Source organism: Acomys minous (genome assembly GCF_964271855.1).
Source record: "Acomys minous genome assembly, chromosome: 18".
NCBI lineage: Eukaryota > Metazoa > Chordata > Mammalia > Rodentia > Muridae > Acomys > Acomys minous.
The window spans coordinates 40703715-40721767 of NC_140501.1; the positions used below are offsets into that span (position 1 = coordinate 40703715).

The 18053-nt window shown below is 47.6% G+C and overlaps 1 protein-coding gene across 1 annotated transcript in view; it reads right to left on the reverse strand.

Annotated features, from left to right (window-relative positions):
* Positions 1–1850: 1850 nt before the first annotated feature.
* The window catches only part of VWA8 (von Willebrand factor A domain containing 8), a 312204-nt gene continuing 296001 nt past the window's right edge, over positions 1851–18053 (reverse strand). Inside the window, exons 41-45 of the mRNA XM_084767930.1 lie at positions 17006–17131; positions 14885–15043; positions 6423–6521; positions 5528–5766; positions 1851–3116 (exon numbers count right to left, since the gene is read on the reverse strand). Coding sequence (XP_084624056.1) covers positions 3008–3116; positions 5528–5766; positions 6423–6521; positions 14885–15043; positions 17006–17131 — 732 coding nt within the window. The 3' untranslated portion in view covers positions 1851–3007. The remainder of the gene's footprint in view (positions 3117–5527; positions 5767–6422; positions 6522–14884; positions 15044–17005; positions 17132–18053) is intronic.

The following is an 18053-nucleotide window of genomic DNA, read 5'->3' on the forward strand; positions in this document are numbered from 1 at the left end:
AGAACAGGCTGGCCTCAAATTCACAGCGATCCACCTGCCTCTGCCTCCTGAGTGCTGGTACCATGCCTGGCTTGGTAGGTAAGATCTTTAATCCACACATTGTCTAAGTATTTTCACACTGTATAGATTATCTAGAGATGGACACTCAGCATGGGATGCCCACATAAAAGGAGATAGGCTTAGAACTGGGGAGGGGGTAGGGGTTCTCTTCTGCTGCATTTGTTGGAAGCGAATACAGATGGAGGATACAACAAACGTTTTGTTTTTCTCTGTCTGCATGTCTGTTGGGCTCACTGAAGAATTTCATTTTGGCTGGCCTGGCAGGTCCAGGAAGGAGCCAGGTGTTGGGGAAGATGGGCTTTCCAGAGCTGGCCTTTGGGGCACTCTGACTAGGCTGTGCTCAGAGACGCACTTGTAAGGGGCCTTCAAAGCCTCAGAGTCAGTTTCAAGAAAATCCTCCTGGCACTGAGGGCTTTCTCTTCTTTGGAGGGTTCCCAAGGAAAGGGGGTAAAGAATTAAGTGATTCTTTCCCGACATCTGACACTCCTTTCAAATCCTCCCGCTCTGACCCACTTCTGTGGCTGTGCATGAGCCACCCCATCTGCAATGAGGTCATCTTATTGGGGGCACAAAGGATTCCAGGGGGGAACACACATCACATACTGTGGCTGTTCACAGCACTCATTCCCCCTGGCTGCTCAGGACTGACAATGAACCTTCTCAGCGTTTCATGTGCGCGCAAGGGAGCCGCGGGTTAGAAGTCTTTCAGCGCACACCCCGCGGGCACACAGTGCAGTTATTATTATGTCCCGGCTCTAATGAGGGCCTGGGAACAGCTCCCAGTGGCCTATAATTAAGTACATTTAATAAGAAATGCACGTGCTTCATAGATAGTGTGAGAAGTGAAAACAAAGCTGCTTTCCCCCCTCACCACCTTCCCCTTTTACAAATAAGAAAAACACAAAGTCTATTTTCTCTTTCAAATAACAACTGCAAAGGATGTCTGGCTAGTGAGAAAGGGAGACTGAATCACTGGAGAACATTCTTTCCGTGTTTAAAAAGAACGCCTCTGCTTACTCAGGCTGTTGTGTGCGGAAGACGTGTGAGGGCCCTGCCCCAGCCCTTTCTGGATGCTCTTTCCAGAGGCTGCAGGGCAGTGACCTTGGGGCTAAGCTGCCCCTTGACAGGGCATTTTCTCAGGTCCGTGCTGTACCCAGGAAGACAGGCACTGTTACAAGATCCTTCCCAGAAGTGTCCCATGCCCTAGTCCCCACACCTCTGAGTGCCTGAGAGCACACGGACAGAGTGGGTGAGGGCAGGGGGAAGAGCAGACGGCTCTGTGGGAAGAAGACAGGTTGCAAGAAGTACAGTACTGGGAGGGAGCGAGGCAGGGAGGGAGGTGGCGGGAGCCCTCCATGACCCAGGGAGCAGCAACGTGCAGGGTGGGTGAGGGGCTCACGCCAGCAGGGTAATGAGGGGCCTCCGGCCTCGTCCCCAGCCTCTGACGGTGGCTCTCTCTAAGGCTCCATGTCCCACTTGTAAAGTGAGACTAATATTTGGACGAATGACCTGGAGTCTACAGCCAGGAATCTTGAGAGAGCGACAAGTTTTCTGAGTAGCACTTTGTAAGTAAAGAGCGCCCATCTCACAGCCCACAGCAACTGACCTGACAGTGACCAGAACCACTTACTGTACCCTGATGTGCAGGACTCATCAGCAACTGTGGGTGGTGATAAGAAGGCATGCGATTACATCTCAAAGGCACTTACTGAGTTGGAACTTGGTGCTTTTTGGGGAGCAAGCACATGGCCAGAAAAACAAACATGAACTCACTGGGTAGTGACACCATGTTGGGACTCGACGGCTTTTATTTGACAGTGGACGAGTAGGAGATGAGGTGTTATAAGAAATGAGTGACATTTTCTCTGTCCTGTAACTAGATAAAATGAATTTGCAGGCCTGTATGATGACAGTGAACAAGGCTAGGGTAACACCATCAACGAGACCAGGTTTTCCAGCTTACCGTAAGTACACACATAATGGTGCCCCAGCACTGCTGACTTACCGTAAGTACACACATAATGGTGCCCCAGCACTGCTGACTTCACTGTCAGCTGTGAAGGAGCATTTTACTAGACAGCTTGAGTGAGAGCTCTGTTGGGATATGTGAGTTTAAAATGTGAGAAGGTTCACTTTGAACGGAAAGAGAACTTGGCTGGGAAGAAAACTGTGCTTTTCTTAGTTAAACCTAAAGAGGCACCACCCAGTCAAACACAGTGCTTTGAACTTTGTGTAACTTGTCAGACATGATCTCGGTGCTGTAATTCGGACAGTAAAGCACACTTCACTGTGCAACTCTGGAGAAGTGTGAAAGGCAAGAGACTGGGAACCGGAGGCAGGATAGCTTTACCCCTCACTCGGCAGCAGGGCGAGGAGGACATTTGTTCTCTACCATCGCAGGAACCACTAGGAGTCACGTGGAGAGCAAGCACCCTACGGGTCTTCCAGTCAAGAGAAGAGACTTATTGAGAGTCAACGCCTTATAACGCACTGCTGTCCAAATATTTTTTAAGTGGGTTAAATGCTATAAAATTGTTATTTGTTGGGCAATACACATTGGAGAGAAAGTTAAAAATAATTGTAGACAGGAACATGTTGGGTGGGGCTCTCAGACTTGTCCCTTGGTGTCAAAATATGGGTGTAGAGGCTCCATTTTCTGGGATGGCATCTGGCGGCAGATGACATATTAAGGCGAAAGCGGGTATTTTTACCCCTTGGGTTTGGAAGTAGATCAAGCCCTGCAGTTCCTGCATCTTCTTCCTTCAGCCTTGACCTTTTAAGAAATGCAGGTCAGCCAGCTTCCTCTGCGGCCCTCCGACCCAGCCAGAGTACATTTCCATTTACAAGGCTGCTCGCTGCTGGACAGAAGCAGCTAGTCACGGCCCAGGTCGGCTTGCTCTCTCTGCTCCCATCTCGCTTCCAGGGCTGGGCTGGCGAAGGATGCTTCTTAGATACTGGACAGCATGGTGGAGGTGAAGATTTGCTGTAAAATCTGAGGGATCTTCTTGGTGTCCATGGCAATGAAAGAGCGGCCGGCTGGCAGAGTCCTCTGAAGCCTGCCAGAAGGAAGGGAAAGGGAGTCACCAGGGCGAACCCAGGCTCCATCCACGCCCGGGGCCAGCCACAACATCAGAATGTGTTCTTAGGAAAGGATGCTTTCACTTTCCTGTACCTTGCCTGCAGCTGTACTGGCTGTCACTGAGCAATGAAAGGCCTGGGAAAGCATCAGGGGGAGAGGCGGGGAAGCTGCGAGCCTAAAGAGGGTCTTTTCAGCAAGAACATGAGTGCTTTTGAAGTTCACCATTTCCTGAAACGTTATATTCTCTTGAGAGGACAGTGCGGGGGTGGGGGTGGGGTGGGGGGAAGGAGCTGGGTTAGCTCACCTGCATCTGGCCAAGTGTGCGGCCTCAAAGTCCCCCTTTCTTAGAGAGCAGGCCTCCAGCACACTGCACAGCCAAGTCCCCAAGTGGCTCTCTTGTTCCTCCCCATCACATAAGGTGAAATGCAATCAGCATTATCCGACTGCTGCTTTGACCATACTGAGGCTCATGGTAATTTTTTAAAAAAAGTCAATTTACCATTTGGAACAAAAGGCCATCTCTGAAGGCAATAAGACAGAAAGACACAGATGTATTGAAAAGAACGCTGCCTTTTACTGTGCCAACAAAGTTTGGTTTTGGAATGACATTTAATAAAACCCAGGCATTCTGTGCAGTATCATGTATTTGGCATGCCGGGCAGGCCAGCTAAGTCTGCACCGTGTCTTTTGCCAGTGAATGTTGGACCATTTCCCCAGGAAACCACAAGGGTATCACTGTGCTTTAAGTATTCCAACAGGATCTGTTCACTAGAAAGAAAAAAAATGCCCAGTTGAGCTCAGCCAGCATTTGTTGAGCTTGCCGTCTGCCTAGCACTGGTGCTGGGGAAATGTGGACAGAAAAAGCCTTTGAGGACAGGAAGGTTCCAGAAAATGTGAAGCGCTAACACAGAAAAGTGAGAGGTGTGCATGCAGCCAGCTGCACTAAGTGATACCGCGTCTGTCCTCAAGCTCACCGTGGAAGCTGCAGCAGCCAAGGGGAGTCTGTGCCTCAGAGCACGGCATGCAGAAGAGAGGAAGCAAAGGCGGGCCCTCCATTTGTAAGACGGGATATTTTGTTCTGAGATACACTTTCAGTTGTGTTTTCTGCTTTTTATGCTTGTTTCAGGTAGAGAAAAACCACGAGCGCTTACTGTGAGTGTGTTTAAGCTGTGGAGAGTGTTTCCTGCTTTCTCCTTTTGGGTCATGCCACAGGCACTTATTGTGTGACTGGAAACTCCTACAGTTACATGCAGCCTTCACTATAGCATATAACTACTTATGCACACTTACATATATGTAGTCCTCCTTTGTGTCCAAGGTGTCTTACCTATATGTCTCTCCAGTAAGAGATACACACACACACACACACACACACACACACACACACACACACACACACACACACACACATATATACACACACACCTACATCTATAAATGTATATGTAGGTATATATATGTATGCTTACATATATACACATGCCTAAATATATACTCATGTCCCTTACTGAAGTTGTTTGCGAGGATATGTATGTATATATGCAAATGAATATGCATACGTAAGTCTTTGTATGTGAGTGGTAGTTTGAGGATGGCTCGTATATTTGCAAGCTTAGTCCGAAGCTGATGGGCTGTTTGGGAAGGAGGAATGTGTCTCTGGGGTGCGAGGCCCAGGGCGTGTCACTGCCTGCTGCCAGGAGATGATGATGTAGAACTCTCCACTACCACTCCAGTGCTATGCCTGCCTGCTCCCCACCACAAGGAGAACAGATGAACCCACAGACACTGTACGCAAGCCCCTGTATTAGAGTTGCCTTGCTCATAGTGTCTCCTCACAGTAATAAAACAGTGCCTGAGACAATGTTTCTTTACATACACCGAATAGACACACAGTGTGAGTATAGTTTCTGTTATGCTAGGGAACTTACTATTGTAGGTTTCCTTTATTTTTGTATTTATGGCAATACTTATGATCGAACCGGGGGCCTCATGCATGATAGGCAAGTGATCCACCACTGAGCTACAGCCCCAACTCTCTATATTTAACATTTTGAGTATTTTGAGTACAAACTGATGAGACTGGGCTTGGGTGTCTCTGTAAAGTACCTAATCTATAAAATACTGTCTGGCTTATTAGTGGGGAGATCAATTTGGCAATTACTTATTATAAAAAAATGATTAAAACTATAAAATTCTTGTCCAAAAAATCATAGAGCATCATGTTCCCTCAAAAGTATGGCCACTTGCCCAAACCAGCCCAAGTGTGACATTAGCTGCTTGCAGGTAGACACTCTAGACCCTGTCTTACTGCCCTCCCCAGCCCCTCAGGGTGAGGTCTGAGAAATGACCAGATATTTATTACATCCACTTTGCTGTGACAATGCTTACCTGGCTGCCTGATCCCCCAAAGAGCCAATAAAAATGGCGAAGGCATTTACTTGAGGGTCACTTGTCAGGATCTGGGCAAAGCGGGCCGGGTTTATTCCGTATCGGGACAGATTTGCATCACTCAAGATAATGACAAAATACTCATCAGCTTCTTCTTTGGTGATGTCCTTGATGGCGTGTTCGGTTCCCTCGAGCGTGTGGTCCCCACTCATGCAGAACTGAGAGTGGGCGTGCATTATCTGGAGTGAGAGTGGGCACAAGAGCCTCAGGTGAACAATTCCTTTTCAGCAGACATGATAATGTTTCTCTTCACAGACTGCCTGCCTTTTGACTTATATACTGAGTGGTTGTATCTAGTTGATGGTCCCTAGAAATAGGTACTGTTCCCAACTGACACTTTTACAACTCAACCTTCTATTTAAAAAAAAAATATGTAAGTTGGTTTCATCCCGAAGAAGCAAGATGCAGGAGAAAAATAAGGAATGGGCTGAATTTCCAGTAAACAAGTTAATCTGTGATGCTGACACTGTTTCTGGTGGGAAAGGAGGAAATCTGTTTTAAGATCATGATGTCCACTGTAGATTTAAATATGTGAAACTGAACTTGTTCAAAATTACAAACAGAAATACAAAATTTAGAATACAGAGCACCCTAAAAGGGGCCAATCTTTCCTTTCTACTGAGCATGTCTGACATGAGGAATTCTGATCTTAGGTCCTCTGAAAACATGGAGGGAAACCCTAAATTTTGGTGGTGGAAAAGGAGTTTTAAGCCTGAAAGGTGGTTTCCATTTAGTGCATGAAAGTGTATGTGGTATCTGCAGCTTCTCCCCCGAGTCCTGGCTTGCATCCAGTTTTAAAGCCGTTCTTACAGTGCAGAAGGAACAATGGATTTACCTTTAGAATCTCCAGTCTCTGCTTGTTGTCCTTGGGGAGCTTGTTGGCGGGAACGATCTTGATGTTGTAGCCATCCCCCGAGTGCCCAGCGATGTCGTACTGCGCGCAAGAGAGAGTTAGGAAGTCGGTGAGTAACAAAGATCGTTGGTCCTATAGATCCCCAACTCTGCATTGTTCCATGGTGGCCAACATCTGGCCATAAAAGAATGCAGAAAAAATGAGGGAGACAGACGTGTGCTTATCAACGAAGGTAAACAAATTATGCACTCATTCTGTTTGGGTCTGCCTTCTTCTGAAAGAGGTAGAAAGAGGTAGAAAGAACGATGGAAACTTAGGGGCTACCCCTATTTCCATGTGTATGCTCCCAGGGAGACTTTGTAAGAAGTACACAATGTTAAGCAGAATTCAGCGGGGCTCTCGGGATTCCAGCTGCACATGCGTGCTCTTTACTGAACCCCACAATTGTGGTCAAGTCTCCTAAATAAGTTTTCTTGACTGTAAGTTAATCAAAAGAGAATTTATCTAGCAAGCCTAACCTAATCACACAGAGCTTTTTCAAGCAGTTCCCGCCCCCCAGCCCCAGCTGCTGATAGAAGGGAAAGATAGATTTAAGTCTATCTTCATGTTGGGGGATCTGAGAAGAGTTAACTATGACAGAGATGCAGGGGACCATGAACAAGAGCATCAGTGGCCCCCAGAAGCTGAGAGCCAGCAAGAAATTAGAGACCTCTGTCCATGATTCCGAGCAACTCAGATCTACTGACAAGCTCAGCCTGAAGCAGGCCCTTCTCCAGAGCCCCGACAGAGAGCAAGTATCGTCTCTAGTTTCCTTCTGTTTCTGAGGGTAAAACATACTCACAGAAAAGGCCAAAATTTTTGAGAATCATGTTCAAGGCAAGCTCTGAAGACAGTCTGTGATTGGTATGTCTTGGGCACTTAGTTCCTTCTAACAGACATGTCACTTACAAACACTCCAGCATCAGCATAACTTTGGCAGACACTGACCATGTGACCATACAATGTGTTTTTCCACTTATTAATTTATGGCATGTATCTCTCAATGTAGAAAGTACTTTTTAATTCTGTAGCTTCTGGGCACACAAGACAGTCCTAACTGTTGAGAAGAGGCCAGCATTGGGAGTTAGATGCAGCCCCTCTATAAAATACAAAAAGAAGCCAGAGGGAAGCTGTCTGGGAGAGGTCAGTCTCCCCTACTGTCCCTCTGAACCTCCCACCTCTATTAGAGACATTTTGTGATGACATGAAGGTTGGGATGCTGGAGCAACCGAGGTATCTGCAAGGAAAATAGTGTGTGCCTAGGGATGACGACGGTAGGGAACACTTGTGATCTCTGCCAATCCAGCCGTTCTGCAAACACCTCCTGTAAAGCCCGCACTAGGTGTAAATCAAGCCTTTGCCCTCTGCGCCTCTGCAGATGCTAAGCCCTTACGTGACTCATGTCTGCCCATTTAGTTTCCGTGCGTGCTTACTGTGGAGATGGCCTCAGAGAGCTTGCAGCCCACTTGGGGGCCACATTCTTTTACAAGCAATCTAGAAAGCAGAACCCCATTTTTCTAAGCCAGAAGACAAATGTAATAATCTACCACACAGAGGCTGCCACATCTGAAATGGGAAGCAGGAAAGTGCTCCCATGAAAATTAGGACGTGGACGGAGTTATCTGGGAAAGATGAACTCCACTTTGGATGTGCCAACATTGTGTGCTTAGGAGCCAAGGCTGGAGGGGAGGACCTAGCACTCTGCCCCAGAAAGGGGACATAGCCAGAGGTCTACACAGGATGGTTACATGGAGGTTTACGTAAGAAGTCTACCTTGGAAACCTATAAATCTGGTTACAAACTGCCAGTAAAAGATGCTCTTATATCCTGTTTTGATAGATGTTGTATCTTAAATGACCTGTGAGACCGGGATCAAATTATTAGTATGTGCCCCCCACCCCCACCCCCCGCTGAAGCTTGTGGAACATGGCAATGTGGGGGATTCTGCTGCTTGTCTGGTCTGGCTGCTCCTCAAACCCTGATATGGTTACACAGCTGAGTCAGCACTAGGAGGGCAGACCCTAAGAAAGCCCACACAGGAGCAGAGAGCAGAGCTGGGTCATACAGCAGTGTCATTAGGAGTCAGAAGGAGGCCTGGCCCCGAGGTCCATGAGCACCTCCCCTGGGAGGGCTTGGACTGAGGAGTGCTAGGGCAGGGCTGAGGGTTATTGCACGCCCTCATTCTTTTGTGGTGCTGGGGTCTGAAGCCAGGGCCTTGAATATGCTAGGCAGGTGCTTTCCCACTGTGTTCTATCTCCAGCCTTGTTTTTATTTTGAGAGAGGGACTTATTAAGTCTTCTAGGCGAGCGTTGAACCTGCAAAGCTCTTGCCTGTGTGCTGGACACAGGCTGGCACACCAGGCTGCTTTCATGATGGTTGGGATTTCTATTAATCAGATGATAATGGATGTGGCTGGGTAGGCCTTTGCCGGTGTATCTCAATGTATATAGAAACGGTAACTTAGTTACTCTTTTTTTTTTCTTCAGTTTTTCAAGACAAGAGTTTCTCTGTGTAGCCTTAGCTGTTACTTATCCTTAAAACTGCCTGAGTTTGCTGGGTGTGGTGGTGCACATCTTTAATTCCAGCACTCTGGGAGGCAGAGGGAGGTGGATGTCTGTGAGTTTGAGGCCAGCCTGGTCTACAAAGTGAGTCTAGGACAGCCAGGGCTATTATGCAGAGAAACCCTGTCTCAAAACAAAACAAACAAACAAAAAACAAAAAAACAACCCCATAGACCCCCGAAACAAAAAACAAAACCTGAGTTCAAGGAAAACACCTAGGACCCTACTGTGTTATTTCTTATTTGTGTGCGATAAATAGCGCAGGCCAGCTTCAAACTCATGATCCTCCGCCTCCCCGTGCAGTGCTGGGAAGCAGGAGTGTGGTCTCACAACCAGCTGGACTCACTTATTTCCATTCTCTACCTCTTGACTCTGCCATTCACCCAAGCCTTGTGAGGACCATGATGTCACCAGCCGGGACAGGCCACACACGTGCTTCCATGGAGCGGCACAGGGCTCGATCAACAAAAGCCCCATTGTCCTTATCAACCACCCAACATGTAGGCTGCAATTTTTTCTACATGTCTTACAAAGAAAGTATCCTGGAAATCTTTATGGACTGTTGTTAATAGCGTTCAGGGTAAATCCTAATGACAGCTGGTCAGAAGCCCCCAAAGAGAGAGAGCCCCTCTCTAAGGCTTCTTTGCTTTACTATTTGTTTAGAGACTCCTTCGATGGATTTGTTTTGAAAAGGTCATTCCTTCAGAGGAAGGCAGAACAAATAAAAACAAATTAGAGTCTCAATCAAGATAGAAATTTACCAGCCAGTAGGAATTTAAGGCAGACTGCAAAGGAAGCCCTGCGCAACACAGCTACTGGCACCTTTATGAATGTGAGCAAGGCTGCAGCGCTGTTAGGAAAGATCATCGCGTACTGGTTTGGGGATGGGCTATGCTCTACCAGGCTTCTGACCGTAAGGAGGTATGCGGTAATCTTCCGAGTGCTGTGAACACTGCCATGGGAATTCTGTGTCCTAGAACCTAAATCACTGTTCTAAAATAGCACTTCTGGGGCCAGTAAGGTGTTAGATGAATAAAGGCCCAGGGAGGTGCTACCAGAGCCCTAGGGGGTCTGTGAGTCACTGAGCTACTGTGTCCGGTCAGCCCTTCCTCCAGTCACAGAAGTCAATATGTAAGGAATAGTGGTCCCAAAGTCAAGGTGAGACATGGCTTGGGCATTACAAAGTTTGATTTAGAACGAGGTGCTTAACTGTCCCGAACCTTCTGCCTACCTTGCAAGTGGTGCTAGTGTAGCTAACATACATGCTTGTAAACCACCTGCCACTTGACCGATAGGGATAATATCTGTGTGACCACTTCCAGGGCCACGGGAAGGACAGCACACTCCATTTAGTGATGAAGACGGTCAATACTCGCTTTGCTCCCCTCACACTCTCTCAGAGCCAGCTCTACTGTCTGTGATAACACTGATGCTGGGAGGGACCGTCAGTGTTCCTAAGACACAGAGAGTTAGTGTTGGCTTGAAACTCCTCAGCCTGACTATTAATTCAAGTTACTACAGAGAAATAGTGATTCCTCAAGCTATTTCTGCATCTCTTCTTAAGCTTTTTGTTTTCATGGCAAATATTTCTACATCAACTGAGTCAGTTCTGAATAGACTCAGCAAAACTGTATACTTTTTTGGGGTGTCCTACATCTGGGTGATAGCACAAATATATTCAAAGCCTAAGCCTGATACGATGACTGGTCTCCATATTTAAACTCAAGGGGCATTCTTAAGGCATTTGGGAAGGGAGTAATTACAGACACTCGGCTACATGTCTCTCTGTGAGTCATATCTTTCTATAGCCTTCTGGGAAGTAACGTAGCTTTCCTGACTACGACATCTTCAAAGAGACTGTGTCTACTACCCCTCCTTTGCAGGGCGGGATAGGAAGACTGGGAGATGACAGATAATAGAATGTTTACTTTTGAATTTTTGAAAATCATGATTTGGCATAAGTAAAGCAGATCCAAGGATAAAACAAGTAAGAAAGATCCCCAATCTGGGGTTAGAAGCCCTGGCATTTCACTGTCTAGCAGTGTGACCCTGGGCCAAGTATTTAACCTCTTTGAATCTTGGTTTTCTGGAGAAAGAGGTTGGTGAAAATTATTCCCAGCACCAAGGTTCCATGACAATTTAATGGACTACTCAAGAAATGGAATGAAAAGCTGGCTTCTTGTTTGAGGAGCACCTGTGTTGCATATTTGCCTGTCAAGGGGAGAGTGAGTCAGACATGTGAAGTGCGGACTAGCGACAGCTTCTACGGAGGGAAAGACCTCAGAGTTCATAGGAAGAAAGAGCAGTTCTAGAGCAGTGGGTTTCCTTGAGGATAGAACCCAGGGCCTTGTATAGGCCAGGGGGCCTGATTAGATTTTTATCGTTAACCTAGGAAGAGAAAACCTCTGTTGAAGAATTGCCTAGATCAGCCTGGTCTCGGGTCATGTCTGTGAGAGACTGTCCTGACTGATGAGAGAGGACCCAGCCCACTGGTGATGGCTCCATACCTAGATGGGTGGAGCTGGGCTCTAAAGGAAAGCTGAGCCTATGCCAGTGAGCAGCGCTCCTCCATGGTTCCTGCCCTGACTTCCCTCAGTTTAGATAATGAATGACCTGGAAATGTAAGCCAAGTAAACTTTTACTCACACCAACGTAAGGGGAGCTCTTTTGGTAGTGCTGAGGGAGTGGGGGCCAGGGGGAAGCGCTGCCTACTCCTCTAACGTCATATGCTCCCCACAGGCTTTCTTCTGCACTGTTTGCCATAGAGCACGGCTTACATGCCTTCATAGAAATAATAAAGTAATATATTTTACGTTATTGTCTCCCCAAAGCCCAACTTCTGAATGGGAGAATAAACCCATTTTCTGGCACCATTATTGGAATGTTTAGTGGTGTTACTACGTACTTTGAAAAGGCCTTCAGGGCATTGAGAGCTTTTGAAAATAAAGTCCATTTAAACTCCCAGGAGCTTGGAGAAAAGAACAAACTGGAAAGAAGATAAAGGGGAAGAAGCTTCTGGAGCGAAATAAAACAGTTCATGTAACTGTCTGCCTTCCGCCTGAGTGCTGTGTGAACAGTGGGAAGGATGCTGATCATCAGAGTGGAGCAGTTGTAACTCGTGTTGTTCTGGGACTATGTAAAGTCAGGTGGTTAGACACTCGGAGTTACTTTTAAGGCTCCAAGTGGCTAAGCAAATGTCACACGGCTGAATTACTTTCCGTCTCAGCAACTCTCATGCTTGAGGGTCCCTGTGGGTTGGCATGGGTTATGCTAATGCAGACTAAAAGTGGAGGCAGACTCTAAGTGAGCCTACCAGCACAGACTGTAATGACCCACAAGCCAACACGGTGTTCTAGCCAAACCCAACACAAGCAGATGCCAAGAGGGCCGGGCAGCATGCTGACCACCACACCAGGAGGCTCTCCTGCCGGCTGCACAGCAAACGCAGAGTGGATACCGTCACAGCCCAGGGCTCACTGCGGGAAGACTGAATCCAGAACTGTCTGGAACTCTGAGGGTCGGAGGTTTAGATCACACTGCTCAGTCCCACCCTGGGTACTCCACAAACCGTCTGCTCACGGTCATTATTTTATATTTTTCTAGTGAGTTACGGCCTCTCAGTAGTTATTGCTGCTGGACCTTACTCTTTTTTCATGAATAAGAAATTGAAGCCCAGATAGGTTAAGTGCTGGAAATAATGATATAAGAAAAATCAAATATTTCTAAAAAAGAGACCAAAAAACCCCAATGATACAGTTGGAATCTGAGAGACGACAGATGGAGTCTTAACCGCTCACCCTTCCTCCTCTGGACCATGTGCCCCTCATCCTCCTGTGCCCTCAAGCATCTAATTAGGAACACCTCTCTCAATGTATGGCTCCATCCCTTGTCTGGCCTCCACAGAGGGGCCTGGAAGCCCTTGCAGAGACTGGGTGGCCTGTGACCAATTGAATCTCAGCCATATGGCAGTGGTGGTGGCAACATGCAACACACGAGCATGGAGGGTAGACCTGGAAAGCGCTTATGAAATAAGGGGATGATGGGACAGGCTCAAACCCAAAGGCTTTTTGACCATTAGGTGAGATGAGGTCATTTATGTTGTTCCATGGCTGTCTAGCTACCCACTGGCCATCTAACGGTCAAAATGATTTAAATAAACATTTTCTATAAAATAAAAAAAAATCAAGATGCAATCACACATGAGGTACAGAGGGGTCAAGAGATGGAAGGGTTGAATGGCAGTCCTCGGTTCAGAGAAAGCAGGCTTCTGCTTGTTTGCACCAAAAGGAGTGCGGTTTAAAAGGCTGATGATCTCTGGCCGCCACAGAAGAGGTACTGTGTCTTACCAGCTGTGCAGTGTCGGCCACAGTGCTAGTCAGAAGCAGAAAGTCTCTTCCCAGGTTTCTCCAAGCGCCCTGTCCTCATCCTGTCAGGCTGATGTGGGCCCTGGGATTCCTGACAACTATTAACAGAGCCAAGAGGGACTCTTTGATAGTTGCACTGCTTTCAGTGACCATGAGGGATAGCAATCCTGTTGTGAAGGGAAGCAGGCTCCTTCTCATGCTAAGCCATGTGTTACAGGCATTCAAACCCCTGTATTGTGCAGAGTCTTGGCAGCCCCAGAGCATCCAACTGCCAGATGCTGCTCACTCCGCTCCACAGCCCTGAAAGGCCTTTCTCCGGGGACTTCATGCAGGATGCCCAGGGAGAGCTAGTGGGCTGCATCCTTCACAGGGAGTGTAAGTGGAATGGCAAGCCTCTTTCTTTTTCTTTTTTCTTTCTTTCTTTTTCTTTCTTTCTTTTTTTTTTTTTTTTGAGACAGGGTTTCTCTGTGTAGCCTTGGCTATCCTAGACTCACTTTGTAGATCAGGCTGGCCTCGAACTCACAGCAATCCACCTGCCTCTGCCTCCCAAGTGCTGGGATTAAAGGTGTGCACTTCTTGTTTGTAGCATAATACAGGTGCAGTGCCAGGCTAAGTGGCTATTGATTTGAGACTGTCTGTTCCTGAAGGTGGTTTTATGTAGTACAGAATCTAGAGTTCCTAGGCTTAGGCCGTTCGGCCTTCACCACATCCGCACACCATGCTCATGCTCTCCGCTGCCACACCAGTGCTGTCTATGGGCGGCCACAGGCAGATGAGCTGGCCCATACTGGCTGGGAACACAGCAGTGTGGGGACGCCCTCCCTGTACTCAGACCTCTGAAGTGGAGTGTTTAATAGCAAAGACAACAATAACAAGCTGGAAGTGGCTTGAACAGAAGGCAGCTTTCTCCCAGGGGTGCATCTTCACGTCAGCTGGAGACTTATTATTGTCTACTCACTGTTCATGCGGAAAGGGAAAGGGAAGCAGATTGTCGCCAGGCTGTGCGCAGACCCTGCTGGTGATGCTGTGTCAGAGCTAAGAGGCGCTAGGATGAGGAGGCACAGGGAAATTGACCAAGGACTTGAGTGTTTCTAGGGAATGCTGGGCTTTAACATCACATATTTGTTTGCTTTGTGCTTTCCCTGTGGGAACCAGAGGTTATCAGGCTCTTCAAGAAGAGCCTAGGCTGGGCATGGTGGCACATGCCTTTAATCCCAGCACTCGGGAGGCAGAGGCAGATGGATCACTATGAGTTCGAGGCCAGACTGATCTAGAAAGCAAGTCCAGGACAGCCAAGGCTAACACAAAGAGATCCTGTCTCAAAAAAACCAAACCAAACAACAAAAAAACAGAGCCTCGGGCCACTTTACCTGCTGGCAAGGGGATGGTGCCCAATGCTCTGGGTGGAGTCTGTGCCCACCTATCCTTGGCTAACGCTGGATGACCAATGAAGCTCTAGATCCCCAGCTCACACCATTACCTTGAACTTCTCCTCGTAGTTCTCGAAGGCTTCCATGACCATGCACACCGCCTCCATTGAGCGCTCTAGCCGGCGATCCACCCCGTTGAAGCGGTACATGCTGCCGGAAACATCGACCACCAGGCGCAGGCGCTTGGGCTTCTGCTGTGGGCTACCCAGCTGAGGAAGGGATGGCAGAAAACCATGGTCAGCCGCCATCCTGGGTGGGCAGATTTGCCTTGGGCTCAGGCCTGCACAGGGCTGTCCCATCGGGTGGAAGGGAGGACTGTCCCCAGTAAGCAGATGTCGGACTCGCTGCAGGAGCACATGGAAAAGAGCTGCTTTCTGGAGGCTGACGACTTAAAAACAATAATCTGAAAGGATAGAAACCCCACATCCTTTGCTCTATGTATGTCTCGCCCCCCTCTCCCCAAGAGAGAATGTGTACTTGGACCGGAGCCCACATCAGCCTCACTTATACTATTATGTAGTCGCTTGAAGATCATTTTCCACCTAGGCTGAAGACATGCCAGATTGCTAAAACGCGGTTATGTGAGAGGGAGTCTGGCCAAGAACTTAAAGCAGCATTTTCAGAATGTCTCGATTCTTTAGAGCTTTTGGTTTTTCTTCTGGTTGGTGAACTAGTGTGTTTCTTTTTTCTTTTCTCGGCAATTAAAGTGGCACTGAGCTGTTATCTGGCAAAAACCGCTGATTAAAATGTTAAATCGTATGAGATCAGCTTGGGGCCCAGATCTGCCAATGTGCTAAACTTAAAAAAGTTTGTCAGTAACAATAAATAAGAAAAACTCCAGATAATTTTGTTATTATATAATTGCTGACATGCATGCAAAATAATGAGCAGAACTAATAATTTCAAGAAAACCCTGCAGTGGGCTGGGGAGATGGCTCACGAGGCGGCCTGACGGATGCACAGCACTTGCCGTCATGCCTTGACAACCTGAGTTTGAGTCCCAGGGCTACATGGCGGGAGGGGAGAGCTGACTCCTACAAGTTGTCCTCAGTCTGCCAAGTTCCTGCTGTGGCCCACACGGCCCACACACATACGTAAGATAGGTCAAGTGTCATAGATGCATAGAGGATAACAGTAGGAAGCCAGCTTCATATGTTCCCTTAAAACTTGCTGAGTCTGCTCCAGTTAGGAGCAGTATGGGACACATGCCTCCATGACTAACTCACAGATGTGTGCAAACGCTCACTGACCACAGTGAGTCAGTAAAGAAAGCAGCTGCTGACTCATCATGGCAGGGACACAGAAATAACAACTCCCGAGTTACCAGCAGCTCCGCTCTGAGTAAACACTGAAAGAGCGTGTCACTCCTGCTCTCACTCTTGTGCCGTTGCTCTCAGTGGCTGTTCAGCAGTTTTTGTTATTTGATTCAGCGTTTGGCCATGTTGCCGCGGCACGGTGAAGGCTCATTCACTACAGCCAGTGTAGCTGAAGGGGGAGTTCCTTGCTCCCTAGACACTGAAGGCACGTGACACAGGAGAGAAGGCGACCACTGCGCTGGCTGCTCTTGCGCTCACTTGAAGACTCCTCTGGGATTCATGGGCAGCAGCGTCTCCCCCTCCCCCTCCCGCAGAGTGTCTCCTCTGCATCTGAGGAGGGGACCTAAGGCGGCCATATAGGTGGCTCTTGACTACAGACTTTCTGAAGGTTCTGATGACTGGGGACGGTGGCCACTATTTGTCCTCTTGGTTTCTTCTCTGAGGTGGCTTCTCCTCCCACTAGAGACTCCATGAACTACCTTTTTCAGCTCTATGAACTAACATCTTCAGATCTTAGTGTTTATGCCCTTCCTCTGCTTGGATGGACCTCAGGCCAAGGTTAGAACCCTGCTGTTAACTCCTCTAGATCGGCTAAAAGCTCGCCCTACCTTTGTAAAGGAGCTTTGTGCTGATTTTGTGTTGTTTTGAGACAGGGAGCCTCTATGTTGCCCTGGCTGTCCTGGAACTTGCTATGTAGATCAGGCTGGGTGAGACTTCTTTCTTTCTGTTTATCTGTCTTACATAATGCTTTCTGTATTTGCTTATTTGGGGTTAATAGTGTTTGACATAACTCATGAACTCTCTACAGGAGGCTGAACTATGCAGATCTGGGGCTTAGGGTTCCCCATTATTTACCTGGGGTTCCAGATCACCCCGACGCTTATAGATGGTCTTTTCTCCAGCCAGCCCATCAATGATCTTGGCGTCGTCTAGTTCTCCGGTAGTTTGGTGTCTTAGCCACTGTCTTTCTTTACCTTTAGCCTGCAATGTCACAAACAGACACACATGAGTCTTTATGTACTTAGTGCTGTAGTGCTTTGACACACTTTTTGCATGAATAACAGGAAACACACCAGGATGCTAATCATAAGTGATGGCCCCGCAAGAGTGTGATCACATGGTCTCCGCTCAGCTTACAAGAAAGACCTTTTGAGTGTGTTGTGTCAGTTGTAATTGTTTTAACACACAGAACAATACAAAGAACTCACACAGAGGACACTTGAGCAGGAAGACAGTATGCAAATGAACCCCAGGGGAAAGTTCAATGTCTGGAAATGTAATGATGGCCTATGGATTTCTGACACAGTGAACCTAGAAAATTTATTAGGTAACAAAAGAATCATGTTGAACTTGTTAACGGTAACAGAGTCTGCGAGCCAATCTTCAGCGGTCTCCCTTCTGCACAGGGTTCTGCTACTCAAATTCCTGAGACGTAATGTGCAAACTAAGCCAGCCGAGGACTGCAGGAGCAGGCCGAGCCACACACGGTCTCTGCTCCTCTAGACCTGCAAATCTGAATTACTTTCCGAAAGGTGTTTCCACAGCACGCTTTGCCGCAGTAACTTACAACTATGCAGTAGCCCAAGAGGACAGTTTAATGATAAAGAACTCTGCTAGATAGTTCTATGTCACATTGACACAAACTAAAGTCACCTGAGAGGAAAATACTTCCAGCCAGGCACAGTGGTGCATGCCTGTAATCCCAGCACTCAGGGAGGCAGAGGCAGGTGTACTTCCATAAGTTCGAGGCCAGCCTGGTCTACAAAGTGAGGCCAGGACAGCCACGGCTACACAGAGAAACCCTGTCTCAAAAACAAAACAAAACGAAACAAACAAACAAAAAACAAAAACCCCCGTGGCTCTTGTATTCCCTGGGGGGCTGCTGACCACCAGCCTACCAAGG